Source organism: Pseudorca crassidens, chromosome 14 (genome assembly GCF_039906515.1).
Source record: "Pseudorca crassidens isolate mPseCra1 chromosome 14, mPseCra1.hap1, whole genome shotgun sequence".
In the NCBI taxonomy this organism is placed as follows: domain Eukaryota; kingdom Metazoa; phylum Chordata; class Mammalia; order Artiodactyla; family Delphinidae; genus Pseudorca; species Pseudorca crassidens.
Genome location: NC_090309.1, coordinates 7,136,874 through 7,151,780, shown reverse-complemented (window position 1 = coordinate 7,151,780; position 14,907 = coordinate 7,136,874). Strand labels below are relative to the sequence as shown.

The 14,907-nt window shown below is 45.9% G+C and overlaps 1 protein-coding gene across 1 annotated transcript in view; it reads right to left on the bottom strand.

Annotated features, from left to right (window-relative positions):
* Positions 1 to 14,620, bottom strand: part of AFF3 (ALF transcription elongation factor 3) — a 560,353-nt gene extending 545,733 nt beyond the window's left edge. The window contains exon 1 of the mRNA XM_067704167.1: positions 14,481 to 14,620. Coding sequence (XP_067560268.1) covers positions 14,481 to 14,533 — 53 coding nt within the window. The 5' untranslated portion in view covers positions 14,534 to 14,620. The remainder of the gene's footprint in view (positions 1 to 14,480) is intronic.
* Between the last annotated feature and the right edge of the window lie 287 nt (positions 14,621 to 14,907).

Sequence of the window (14,907 nt, the reverse complement as noted above, 5' to 3'; positions counted from 1 at the left end):
GGCTATTTATGCATATTATCTCATTTAATCTGCATAGCAAGTCAGTGGCACAGGCATTATTACCTCCATTTTATACATGAAGAAGCTGAGGTTGGGAAACTGAGAGAGGTTAGGTTACTAGTCTGAGGTAGCACACCTAGTATATGGCAGTCAGGACCCATTGCATGCTGGCTCCAAACCCCCTGCGCTTCCCGGTATCAAATGGCATCGTTCTAGAATTTCGTCAGCCAGGCAGATTTTTCTCCTTAACATTTAAATTGTCTTATTCAAGGATTTTTAAAGAAGACATTTAAAGTTATTTTTGTCATCTGTTTCAACATGTCACAATTCCTTAAGCCAAGAATCTATTACTGTTACTTCACCCAAATATCTCGTGACACAAATTAAGCCTCTTTACTCCTTCCATGTCATCAAAGTAACACTTCTTATAGAAGCAGTCACATACCTAGAAGAGACAGTTTGTCTTTATGTAGAAACTAAGAAGAAACTGCAAGAAAATCTGCATGAAAAAGAATCACCTCGCAAACAGTTTCAGATTATTTTCATCTGGTAGTTTTACTAATTTGAGCGCTGCACCATCATTATTGTGATTAATAAAGTTACATTTAGGTGTTGGGGTCGATTGGACCAGCTGTGGTGAACAGTCGCAACCATTTTCTTCATCCATAAAACTTGTCAAATTAGTGGTTTTATGAGTATACAAAATTTTTATACATTTGAAATACTGACAAAAAGAGCAGTACCTAAAATGACAGTGAATTGCAGACAATCCTTGCACAGGAAAGCCTGTTCGATTAGAATTCCACTAGTCTGAAATACACAATAACTTGGACCCAGTGTATTATTCATCCAGGATTAAAAAGCTGACAGTAAACATTGTACCCACTGCACCTGTTGGAGACCACACACACATATGTGCATATATGTATAAATCACAAATATTTTAAGATTGGAAAGGACCTCAGAACCCATGCCCTATAATTCTGTTACTGAGAGACACCAAGATACTTCTGATAGGATGGTGGCCACAGGGAAGGACTCTTGAGCCAGACCGCCTGCGCTAAAACCTCAGCTCTGCCGCACTGGCTGTGGGACTTAGGGCAAGGTACTCTATGCCTTTGTTTCCTTCTCTATAAAATGGGGAATAACAGAACCCGCCTCACAGGTTAGGAAGATTAAATGAGATGTGGTTCATGTAAAGGGCTCGCTACACTTTGTGATATGTAAGAAACACTAAGAAACTCTGAGGTCAGATGGGCTGAGTGCCCGTCTAAGGAGATCCTGCCATTAAATGTCAGAGCAACATCCTGGGGCACCTGACTCTGTCAGTCTTGTGTGTTTGAAAACGTTTTTAAAAATCCATTTTCAACAGTCCACAATGAGAAAAGTCCACTAATTTTTTCCTGACAATGTAGCCTCATCCAATTCCTTCTGAATCAAAATTACTTCTAAGAACACTCTAATTAAATTACAGGCAGAGAATCTGACACAGGTTTACGCTAACTTAGTCAGTTTTTCAAAAATACCTATGAAACACTTATAATTTACTGTTTTGAGTCTAATATTTGATACTATCCTCTTCTCAGTGGTTCCATTCTCTGAAACTCCCATTTCTCATAGGGATTTTTTAAGTCTCCGCTGCCCCCCACGTTTGGACATCTGGAACCACCTTGCGTTCTTCCTCTCCTCCCGGGCCGGCCGGCCCCTGCCCTTCTCTGAGACCTTCCTCCCTGTGCTCACCCCCTCCCTCCCTCCCCTCCGCAGTGAGAGAATTCAGTCTCTTTCACTCCCACTGCCCTCCTCAAGAAGAGTGCTCTAAAGCAGCTGACCACGGTGGGGAGTGGGTGAGGAAGGACAGACTGGGAGTCTGGGGTCAGCAGATGCAAACCAGTACATACACAGTGGGAAAAAAGGAGGTCTTACTGCATAGCCCAGACAACTATATTCAACATGCTGTAATAAACCAGAAGGAAAAAGTATATATATACATACATATACACACACACACACACACATCTATATGTATATATATATATAAATACATATGTATTGATATAACTGAATCCCTTTGCTGTACAGCAGGAATTAACACAACACTGGAAATCAACTATACTTCAATAAAATAAAAAATAAAGCAGTCGACTGTGGACCCCTCTCTCCTGGCTCCCACCTCTCTGCACGGGCTGCCTTCCCTCCCACTGCCCCTGTGGGTCCTCAGCCCACGTGCTCCCTCCTCACTCTTACTGGATCATCTTGTCCGATCTCATGGCTGTCACTGTGTATGCTGACAACTCCCAAATCTTTATTTCTGTCCTCTCCTTCTTCCTAAAGGTCACTACCATACAGCAAACTTCCTGCAGGCAACTCGACCTGCACGGCCCACAGGCGTTCCAAATGGAACCCTGTAAAATCGAAACACTCCATCCTTCCCCAGTCAGCTCGCCCCTCCTCCTATACTCCTTACCTCATCACACAACCTCAACAGCCTGGAAGCATCTTTGGCCCCTCACCCTCCCTCATTCCCCCAACCAGTCAGCAAGTTTTCCGGTGTCATCTCCTACACCAGGGGTTCCCAAGCCCCGGCCGCAGACCCGTTAGGAATCCGGCCGCACAGCAGGAGGTGAGCAGCGGGCTAGCGAGCAAAACTGCATCTGTATTTACAGCCGCTCCCCATCGCTGGCGTTACCGCCTGAGCTCCGCCTCCTGTCAGCATTACGGTGAGTTGTATACTTATTTCATTATATGCTACAATGTAACAGTAATAGAAATAAAGTGCACAGTAAATGTAATGCGCTTGAATCATCCCGAAACCATCCCCCCCTCCCCGGTCCGTGAAAAAACTGTCTTCCATGAAACCGGTCCCTGGTGCCCAAAAGGTTGGGGTCCGCTGCCCTACACACTTCTCTAGTCATCCCCTTCCCTCCATCCTCCCTGCCTGACCTGATCCTCCAGACGTGGCCCATCACAGCCACCAGACTCACCCATGTCAAATGCCTTCCAGAAATAATAAAATGCAAGTGTGACCATTTTGTTCCCCTGTTCAAACGGCAGGCCATCACCTAAGGGAAAGTGTCCAGGCTCCTCGGAATGCCACGCAAGGCCCTCCACACTCCAAACGCCTGTCCTGCTGCTGCCTACCTGGAATGCTTCAGACCCACAACCTGCCTGAATTTGTCGCTGCTACCATCGCGACATGCTATTTTGCACCTCTTTGCCCTTGCTTACATTGTTGCACCTGGCACACACCCTGCTCCCCGACTCCTAGCCTAACTCCTGCTCACCCTTGAAAACTCAAATCGAATGTCACGTTCCCCAGGAAATCTTCCCTAAAACTCCACAATGGACAGGGTATCCTTTTATGCACTCCGCAGGATTCCCTATTAGAGCAGGTAAAAAACCTACTGAGATTATTTGAAAGAATCTGTCTGAGGCTTACATACACAGACACCGAGGGCTAAAAATGTGGCATTTACTTCTGTGTCTGGCTTAATAAGTAGTTGCTCATCTCAACCCAGAAACCTATAAATCTAGAAAAGGAGGGTTATGAAGAGCAGCTGAAGGCATCCATACTGTGTCACATTATTGTATGTAATATTTCAGGACACTAAAATATTATTTTTGTCCTGCCGAGGGGTAACAGTAAAGAACTGAAATTAACTTACGTAACTAATTTTCTACCTAAATATTAGAAACGGAAATACCATACTCCCTCCCTTTTTCGGTGATAAATATTTAATTTCCATACTCAGAACTTGTTAACTCAGCCTTGGCGTTTTAATTCAAGTTGCAGCGGTTGGGGGGAGGGCCAGGTGGTAGGTAAAATTCACCGCTTTCCCAGAAGATACTTTTCTCAGGTATCACCGAGAATAAGTTTACATACTTGTTATTTATATATATTATATAAATTATTATAATATTAAATATATTATCTATAAGTAATTATTCTATATATATAAGTATAGATATACACGTATGCTTTTCTCAGGTATCAATGAGAATAGTAAGTTTAATACTCTATTTATCGAAAAACAAACACACACTCTAAAGGAAAGTCATCCCAAAGATTTAGTTCTCAGAAGCCAAGCCATATTCTAGGGAAGGACCTATCTTTAGTGGAAAAAACACAAATGGGAGAGTCCACGTGGTCCCAGCTGAGCGGCCCCCTCCGGCACACGGACAGTTCTTCTGAGAAGGACTCAGCCCTGCAAGCAACACCTGTGCTGAGCTCCAAATATCACGAGCAGCAGATGATCGGGGCGCTCAGGAACAGCATGGGCCTTCCTGCCTCACCCCAACCTGAGCCCAAACAACGGGAGCCAGGTGAAGGCTTCAGCCTGGACTTACACAGCCAGCCTTCCAACTGATATACCAGGGTAATACGGTAAAGGATTGGACCTTCCACCAAAGAGGGAAGGCTGCTGCATTCGGATGTTAGCTGAAGTAGTGTGCTCTCCCCATCAGCAGTACGCTGATGCTGCAGCCTGCCTCCTCAGGATGACAGGCAGCTTAACACAGTTCGTTCCACGTGTCTCTAAAGCTAACCCTCTCATCCAGGGAATCCTCATCTCCACCACGGCTATGGACCAGGAGAGCGGCAAAACAGCACGTTTCAGAAAGTGGAGGGACCAACCCATTCCGGACCCAGAGCCTCTATTTCAGTGAACTGCAGAGTCCATGGCCAGTGGAGACACCTGCCCCTCAGCCTGGAAAGCCCTCAACCTCCAACAGCGCTTTCCTCCTCGGCAACTCTGAGAAATGACACCAAAGGGCTCCCTGCCGTGGAGTATGGCTGGTATGAAAGGGAGCTAGCTGGGCCATGTTGACAGCCTATCTCCTCAGTCAAGCCCCAATTCTGAATAACAAAGTTCAGAATTTAGCTGACAGCCAGCAGTTGCTCTTTTGTTCTGAAGGAACTCTTGGGTGTGCCTTCTTACTACCCAACAGAAAACCACTAACTCTGAGAGACCCCTTTGGGGGGAAGTTCTGCAAATCACCTGACTATTCCGTTATCTGTATCATTACTGAGGGTCAATAAACAGTGTTTTCTCCAGTGTGAGAGAAAATACATTAATTTGATGACACTGACACCAGTACAAACCAAAGCAATAACCAAACACATGGTTTCCTTACAATGGGTCTGATCTATCTCCATGCTTGAGGTCAAGAGTTTCCCTCTCACCTGTTCCCAGTCAGAAAGAAAAGTTACATGGAATGCAACATCGCCTATTTCACGAAATGGTTAAACACAATTAGTCAGATAACATAATGGATTATGAGGTAGAAGGCAATATCACAGCCACTAAAAGCACAAATGCAAAGTATTGCACCAAACAGGCTAAAAACCTATTGCGAACACTTCCTCTGTGGGTTCACATGTGCCCTGCGGCTGCAAGATTTAAAGGAGTCACTATCGTTCCTTAAGAGTCAGCTCTGTTTTCCCAATCTGAAATGGTCACAACTGTGTAAGTCCAACCTATCTTGCTCTTAGCAGCCACAGTCTTCCATGCCTATCTCAGAGAATGCAAATGTGTGTGCGCTCCAGCGCGTGCGCGCACACACCCCCCCCCTCATTAAGAAGCTAAAGTAAATAAACTTCCCACGAATCTCACAGCACAAAGTCAACCGCTGTGATTTACTCACATAATCAGTCCCATCTGCACTTATTCTTCTAATGAAGTAGGAATGGAAATTAACCATGGAAACTGCAGCTAAGTCTGACCACCTGAGGGACTCGGGGCACTCCGTGGTGGGGAAGAGGGAGAGGTGGCCGGCAGTGCTGGGAGAGAAGGTCCCCATCGGAGGCTCTGAGCCCCCCATGGGTTCCACCAGGAGCTGAGCTGCAATTTCTTTTAGGACACTGGGAAAGTTGCAATTTGCAGCTACGGCCACAGGGTAGTGCAGTAATTCTGCAAAACAGTTACCCCCCTCTCCCACCACTGCCACCTCCCTGCCCCACCCTACCCCCAGTTCCCTGCCAAAGAGAACGGGGACATTTGGTCTGAGTCCTGGGCACCTACAGGAGTGCTTGTGAGATTCCCGACAAATCCAGAGTGTTTCCAAGACTCTGAATCCAGTTACTCTCAGCCCTGGCTCCTGAAGGAGGACTCGGTCTCTGAAGGGCTGACAAGAACTGTAAAGCTATAAAAAGTGACTAGCCTATTTATTACAAACTTTGTTTACTTAGGTTTTTATGTTTATTTCCCACTATATCCCCACTAGGATACAATTAACCACCCCCTCACTCATCAAAATTGTATTAGACTCACGAAAATAAAATAAATGCTGCATCGAAATGTAACCTCCTGGCACTGTGGAATTATCATGTTATCATACAAAGCCTCCTCAAAATAAAAAGAAGAAGATGAGGAATTTTTAAAGAGCTTCTTTTCAAAGGAATTTTTATCCTTTTAATTCTTGCTACTCAAGGTTTTGTCTATGGACCAGCAGTTATACCTGGGAGCTGGTTAAAAATGCAGAATCATAGCCCTACCCTGGACCTATTAAATCAGAATCTGTATCTTATCAAGATCCCTAAGTTACCTGGATGCACGTTAAAGTTTGAGAAACGCTGGCCTGAGTGCTAGGTAAGCATATGGACCTTTATTTTCAAAACTGTTTTCTAAGCCCTAAGTCTTTTCTTCCTCTCAAGATACATTTTAAAGAAAAACAAATATATTTTGACATTTGAAAACAAAACAGATTATTTCCCAGAATTGGTGACGATCCACTAGAGTAAAGCCTTTTTCTGTCTAAACTGCCAGGTAACTAATTAACATTTCAATGAACATTGACGGAAAATTTGGTCTGTCACCTCAAAACTCAGGTAAAAAATGCAGGTACGACAAGAAAAATTTAACTAAGACTAACAGACGCGTATTGCAGCACTCCAGAGGATTTTTGGAAACTAATTTCCTGTCATAAAAAAAAAAAGAAAAAGAAAATTATTTCAGCTCAAGTTAAGCATGTAACTCTAAACTGAGTTGCTATGATAGCGTGGTCTCCAAATTACAGTCACTGTTGTTTACCTCGGCTAACAAGGAGCCTCCTGAGAAGAAATTACGTGAAGAAGCCTAAGTACCCTCCCACGCCTTTCTCCACATGTGAGTGGAGAAATTGCAGAGGGGAAAATACACAAGTGAATACAATTAATGACTCTGGCTCTCTTTGATTCCTGCTCCCCTGTGATGGGGATGATCATAGACTCCTGAAGCTGGAAGGACTCAGGGATAACTTCTTGCTGCTGGCCCACTTACTCTGGAAAGCTCTTTCTACGAAGTCCCTGGCAGGGGGTCTACAGCCTCTACGGGCAGGTCACTGTTACCCTCTGAGACAGCCTTGTCACACCGCTGTTAGATAACCTCACACCCACTGACTTACTTATATCCTTGGGCAACCCAGCAAAACACCTGGAAACACTCGGGGGGGCCTCTGTCACATCCCCAGGTGTTAGTTTCCATAGACTAAACCCATTAAGTTTCTTGGATAGTGTGGTATCCTCTCATCCTGGTATAACTGTGTTATTCTGTTTCTGTTGAAGCTAAATTATGATTAGCCTGACATAATTTAATGAGACCCACAGAGCCAAATGAAGTCATTTGATGCAATGGGTGGTAATTCAATACATTCTTGGTGAAACATCAACGATTATGTAATGGTTAATATATCTACATTTGTTACTAGTACAACCATAAGTAAGGACACATTTGTCTTCTCGACTATGACGTACAACTAAGAAAAACTACCAGCCTCTACTCAAAAATGTCCCTGGGTCCCATTACCAGGAACAGAACTCAGCACCAGATGGATGACCCGACCCAACGTGACCTTTCTGCATTCTTCCTTGTTTATGATAAAGAGACGTTTTGAAGGAAGCAAAGCGTATAAAAACTGCATTTGGCATTCACAAAGCAACGGACACTTTTATTACTTAACATCACAACCTTATGAGGTAGGCCAGTATAAGTGCTGTTGTTTTATAAGTGATGAAGCCAAGACTGAGAATAGGAAATGAGAGAGATGGTGAGCTGCCCAGGGCCAAACAGAAAGGGAGACTGCAGCCAACTGAATTCAGAAACCTCAATTAAATTCCCAAACAAAAGAGAACAGGCAACACTGAAAATAAGTTTTATGGATTTCACTTTGAAACAAAACAAGGAAACGTTATGTTACCACTAAATGATATTTAAAATCGTCTTTTATGTCCTTGATTTTGCCCCCAAGGCTTTATTCCCAAAATAAAGAAAATTTAAACAGGCAAACTTATTCCAGGTTGAAAATTCCATTTACACAGGAAAAAAAAATCTTGCATTTCATTTTCAGAGATTTTTTTTCTTAATTTGACTGTTACTTTAACCAATATTATGCCAAAGGGCCTTGTTCAAGTTGCTAAATTTAAAGTGGCATAGATTAGACCCATTCTGGTTCACAGGGACATTCTCCCGAAATAGATTTTCAGCATTTTATAAGCCTCCTACATTTTCACAAAAGAGACTCTGGAACACAGGAAAGAATTATTTCCCCACACACAATACTCATGTTCATCGTCATCAAAAGGCACTTGGTTAAAACTCATCTGCACAGCCAGCGCGCATCCTCCCTGTTATATCCTGACACCGAGCTTGAGAGCTTGAGCCCTCAACCTCGATGACCTGAATTAACAAATCCCCCGCCAGCTTTTTCCAAAACACACCACCCACGGTACCACAAGTGGAGGCACGCCTCAGCTCCCGGCCCCCAGCACTTCACTGCTTCCCATCCACACCTCCTTACCTCCTCCACGATGGCCATCAGCCCCTTCACGGAGACAGCCCTCCCGCCCTGGCCCTGGAAGCCACTCTGCTGGAAACAGTCTCATCCCTGCACCTGGGGAAGCCCTTTGCCACGCGGTGGGCGTGTTCTGGGGCTCTCGGCCAATGATGGCCACCGCAGCCAACCAGTCCACCACTTCGGGCCAATGAGAACGAGCGGGGCCAACGGGGCTAGACCTATGGGCTCCAGGACGCCCGGCGCTCAGGCCACGCCCAGTGAAGGTGATGGGCCCCAGGTGCGTCTCTCCTATGCTCCGTGTTCTGGCAAACTACTTTCACCCCTACGGGCTGATGGAAGGGATAGGGGTAGGCCTTCAAATGTTTGCTTTGTTGGGGATGGAGGGAAGGGCTAATAAGGGTCAAGAATAGGGATCCGGGCAGTTGTCTGACTCTACCCCCGGGGAGCCTAAGGAGGCCTGGAAGAAGGCGACTGACTTGCAGAGAACCAGGTGGGTCAGCAGGCGCTACTGGAGATGAAGTTGTTAGTGTTTCCACCTGGCTCCCCTTCCCCCCACAGGAGTGCAGTACACCTTCCCCCTGAGTTAGTTAATAACTTCATCTTCACCCAACGAGCTCCACGCTTTATTTCCTCCTTATTTCTAGCCACGGCCTTCGCTCCACATGGACTTTCCTCCTTTTTATTTTCTCTTTCCGAAAGTCCACTTCTCCAAGAGGCGTTTCACAGGCCTCTCAGCCCTAAAGGTCTCTTCCCCTCCCAACAGGATGCGCCCTCCTCCCCCTCAAACGGGCAGCGTCAGCTTTGTACAGCAGATATGGATGTGGACGGCTTATTCTCCTACAAGTTACTCGCAAACGCTCTGTTTCCTATGCGTCGCTACAGTTTCTTTTTTCCCCTAAACTACAGGTTTCAATCCATGGATGGGGAATTTAAAAAAAAAATAGAATAGAAAATATCAAAGTACACCTCCCATAATATGGATAAGTGTTATTTCATGACACTCGTTTCAGTTATGAGTCTGTGTGCACACAAATGATGTGGTGGGTTGCAATGTTAAACATACTTGTTACTGTGAGTCATAGTATAAGACGTTTGAAAGCTACCGCTCTCTGGTACCTAACCTAGAGGGATGCCTAACGCTCTATGAATGCTTACTGAATTGAACAAATTGGTGAGTATGATACAATCCACTTATTACAACTTCACAGTTTCCACTTTGAAAGAATATAAAGTATAATGTCTCCTGGAACAAAAGTAAATGGATGCTGGGCTATGTGAAGCTATGGGGCGATGGGGCGGGGGAGTAGTAGAGAGGGATCTGAATATTTACTATTTTATTTCAACAGACTTTCTCCCCAGTAACTAACATGTGTCTGTATTTAAGGGAGATTAAAAACAATTTTGACCAAGTTCACCGTGGAAAGCTTTTCTCATTCACTGAAACCACCTCATGATTACAAAGTTCTGCATCTTTAAAATATTTGGTATAGGTAATTCCACCATGATTCATAAAAGGATCTTTCAGAGACACCATGAAAGCCTTTGTTCCAGTTCTTTCTTTGCCCAAAGATGCCGCTGTGTCCTCTCAATACCCCACCCCCACCGTCTGTAAAAATCCCATTCATCTTCCAAGGCTTAGTTCAAAGGCCACCTTTTCCACGGAAGCCTTTTTTTTTTTTTTAAACTCCATTTTTCCTCTTTCCCTCCTCCACCACCCACCCCAGTCCCAAATATGGTCCTTTTCACTTCTGAATCACCAGTGCTGAAACGTTTTTATACTTGTGTACTTGTCTTATCCCCACTAGACAATAACACGCACAACCCATGGTTTACTCTTCTCTGTATCCACTGTGGCAACCAGCATGAGGTCTTGTATTTGAGATGATCAATAAAATTTGTTAAGTGAATAAATGAAAGCAACTGTTACCCTGTTCAAAGGGATGGTCATTATTTTAAAGGCCCTGAGGAAGGGCGCACATGCCCAGCAGCTGATCAAAAGCTGGTGGAGAACAGAAAGAGCAGCCAAGGGGATGGAGAAGAAGTTTGAGAAGGGGTCCTGCTCCTCTGGTCACCCGCCCACGTAAACTTACTGAATCCCCCGCTCTTCAGGGATTCGGCTCTACTGAATGAAACTAGGGAGCCGGGTATAGAATGAATGCCTCCACCTTGTTCCAAATTCTTCATTCGTACTTCAAACCAGAAATGGGAAGTGGAATTAGAGGTGGGAATTAGGGCAACCCTTCTCAATTTTAAGGCGTGGCTGAAAAGAAAAGTTGAAACAGCCATCTGGATAATTCCGGCTCAAAATCTCCCCCTCCACCTTGAAAAATAAGTATGGGAGTTTCTGGAGGGCAAGGAAGGAGGGGTAAGGGTGTGCAAGGAAGCAGAGGAGATCAAATTCAATACTACTGAGCTTTTTCTCTTCGTGTTGTCTATACAGTCATTTGGGGACACTTCCAGTGACCACTAGACTAAGCTAGCTCAGATTCAAAGCCACAGTCACAACTAACAAACTGCAATTTGTTTTTTTGGAAAACGATGCCCACCAATGAGAAAAAATTGTTTGTTAAAATACCATTTTCCTTTGCCATTCATCTGTACCTCCCCCCCCCCACAAAGAAAAGTGTTCTTCTAAAAGGGATTAAAGAAAGAAGTTTTTACTAGTCTCTATTTTAAATTTATATACATTTTAGAAGTTAATTCAAGTAGGGCAGCAGACGTAATTTCCTAAATCATGGTATTGTTTCCAAATCTTTAATTTTAAATTAATATAATTAAGGGCTCTGACCTTCTCTTTCTTTTATATTTTAGCAGAACTTTAATTTCCAGTCCATCAAGGTTTTGTTTTGTAATTAATTTCAGAGCTGCGCTCATAAACTGGGAATACATCTGCAATACTATAGAAAATACGCTGGATTTGAAGTCAGAAAACTGAGTTTTGAAATTAATGCTAGGTTCGAATATGGCTTCTCCACTTCTAGATGTGTGACCTTGGGCAGGTCACCTGATCTTCCCCACACTCAATTTCCCAATCTGTAAAATGGGAATAACAATAGTTATTGCTTGTTTCCTAAGGTTGCTGTGAAGATTAAATGAACTAAGACATGTAATGTACTAGAACAGAGTTAAAACATTCTAAAGTACATGCCTTGTACTTAGAACAGAGTCTGGCTAAGTATTCGGTAAATGTTAGTTTAAAAATTCCGCTGTCATTTGTTTTATGGTCTCAGTAAAGTCATTTTGCAGTTCAAAGCCTCCATTTCCTTGTCTGTAAAATGGGACTACTACCACTTACCACTTTTGGGATTGTTATAAGATTCAAATAAGAAAACAATGGATATGAAAATGTTTGACCCACAGAAAGCACTCAAATGTTAGTTATTTGGGGTCACCTATAAGCTTAAAACCAAGCCATAATCTTAAAAACTTATAAAGTCAACCATAAAATTGAGTTAGAAAATACCATCCAAAAACTTCATCCATGACTGAGAAAATGTCCGGGTTAGAAATGCATACTCAAAGAGTTTGGTTTATCTTTAACTGATGAGACATATATAAGCTCTTAGAAGATGTAAATCCTACATCTGCAAACTAGAAACACTCCCTCAGTCAAGCCAAACTGTCCTATTATATTGTAAGCAAGAAATCCTGCACAGTTTCATAAGCCAAAGACAAACTGATGGATTGATCAAAATCTGACTGCATGTACAGTAGCTTCTTAAAAATGCTTTTTTTAATTTTTTTTTAAATAACAAAAGTACTGTAGCTAATGTAAATTTCAAGTCAATTCAACAGGCGTTTATTATGTAACTGTGCTCCAGGTAACCCAGCTGGGAACTAAAGATGCAGAGGGAAAGACAGCTCAGGCCTGTGCTGGGAAAGCCACAGATTATGGCTGATAATTTCAAAATATCACTCGTAAAAGTCATGAGCTTCAGTTTTGAGTCAGCAAGCAGACAAGCAGCCTAAAAACCTGCCGAAACAAAAAGTTCTTCCTTTTGACTGAAAATGTGACTTTTAAAAGCAAAAGTCAATTTTAAAGCACAGTTTCTACCTGCAAACCTACTGAATTTGTGCCAGAAACCAACATTTCTAAGTGTAAACCTGTAAAGTAATAGGTATCTGTAAATGAGAGGCTGAAATAACCCCAGCAGCAACAACACAGTAATTAGCGACTTTTATAGAGTAATAACATGTTTCATATTCTTTCTACACTGGCTCTTTGAAGTTTCCAGTGTAATGTATAAAAGTTTTATTACATTAGGGCCCATCCTTGTGTATTTTATAGGCACCAGCATTATGCAGAGCAAGCTGTACTTACTCATCCTGGGATCTTTTCATAAGAAACTGCTCGATAATGCACTAGCTTTGTGTCCAGTTTAGTTAGTTACACCTGGCTTTAGACAGAGCAGTCACTGGAAGCCTGCAGCATGGAAAATATACACATTTCCACATATTGTATACGATCTGTAAATCAAAAGGCAGTTTAGCTTTAAAACTGCACACTGCATATTCATGTGCACAACACTTGCAGTTTTAGACACATGTGAACTCTTTACTGAATTAAAGAAAAACGGGGGGGGGGAGAAAAAAAACCAAACCTCAGCTCTACAATAAGCGATTACCAGGGGAAGAACAGAATGCAGTTAATATGCTTGTTCCACAGATGTTCATTCCCGTAAATATTAAACATAACACAAGTTCATCCAGGAATATGCAGGCGGTAATTTTACCACCTGAATAGGGCTGGTTGGAAACACTTAGGAGATTGGGGCGGGGGGGGGGGGGGACGGGGGGCGGGGGGGTGGATAAGAGGGATGTGGAAACAGCCAATGGGATTTTTAACACACCCGCAACTAGAATTAAACTGCTTCCAGCGGCGCTTTACCTACAGTAGCTCCTCAATATGAGAACCCCGAGCCACAGAACCCCGAGGGCTCTTGCACAGCCTCCCGCTCCCCAGGCTGCGAGCTTTGAGCGCGGAATAAAGGGATACACGGGGCGTCGGTGAGCTGGAGCGGGGACAGGAGGAGTGTAACTGTGGCCAGGCGGGGTGTGAAGAAAGGGCTCAAAGGGATTGCGAACCTCGAGGAAATGAGTCTCCCAGGGCCAGGGCCTCAGAATTCCCGCACGGAGAAGCACTCGCCCCCTGCCCTCGGGTTCACTTTCCATCTCGGGTGTTGAGAGACAGAAAGGATGCGGCCGCCAAGACCCGGTGCAGACAGGCAGGAGGCTGGAGCATCCTCTAAGGGCACTACGCAGCGGCCACAACTCCAGAGGGTCGCTGGTGTGAACCGGGGGCCCTCGGAGAAGAGGGGGGGCGCGAATGGAGGGAAGGGAGGTGAGAGGGGCCGGGGGGCCGAGGGGTGGATCCCCCGGCATTAGTGACACGTTCTAGAAATCGGTTCCTTTTCTCTTCACGATTGCGCTCTGCCCCCGGCTCCCCAGATCACCAGCCCCCGGGCTGGGGCGGGCAGCACCGGGGGGAGGGGACGGGAAAGGGAGGCGAGAAGACAGGCGGGCGGCCCGGCCACCCCTCGGGGGAGGCGGGAAGGAGCCGGCGCGGCGGCCGCCCCCGACCCACCCCGCCCCCACGGCGGCCGGTCGCCCGAGCCCCCCGCCCAGGTGAGAGCGCGCGGGCCGCCGCGGTCGCCCCCCGCCGCTCGCTCGCTCGCTCGCTGGCTCGCGCCCGCCCGGCCGGCACGGGGACTCACCACAGCGACTCGAGGTCCCATTCCTGGAGCAGGGCTAAGTCGAAGCTGTCCATGGTGGGAGGTGTCAGCGCCGCCGCCGCCGCCGTCGTCGCCGCCGCCGCTGAGGCTCGGGCCGCCCGCGCGCTGCAACGAAAGGCGCCGCTCAAGGTGCATCCCGGCCGCTCCGGCGCGGCCGCCGCCCGCCCGCCCGCTGCCCGCTCCCGGCTCGGGGCTCCCGGCTCCCCCCTCCCCGCCTCTGGGCCGGCCGGGCTGCTGGCGGCGGCCGGCGCACTCACCCGCTCGCCGACTCGCGCAGGCACACTCAGCAGAGAGCGGCGAGATCGCCGCCGCCGCCGCCGCCGCCGCCGCCTCGCCCCCCCACTCCCCGCGCCCGCCCCTCCTCCCGCCCTCGCGGCGGGCCGGCCCGCTGCAGCCGCCGCCGCCGCCG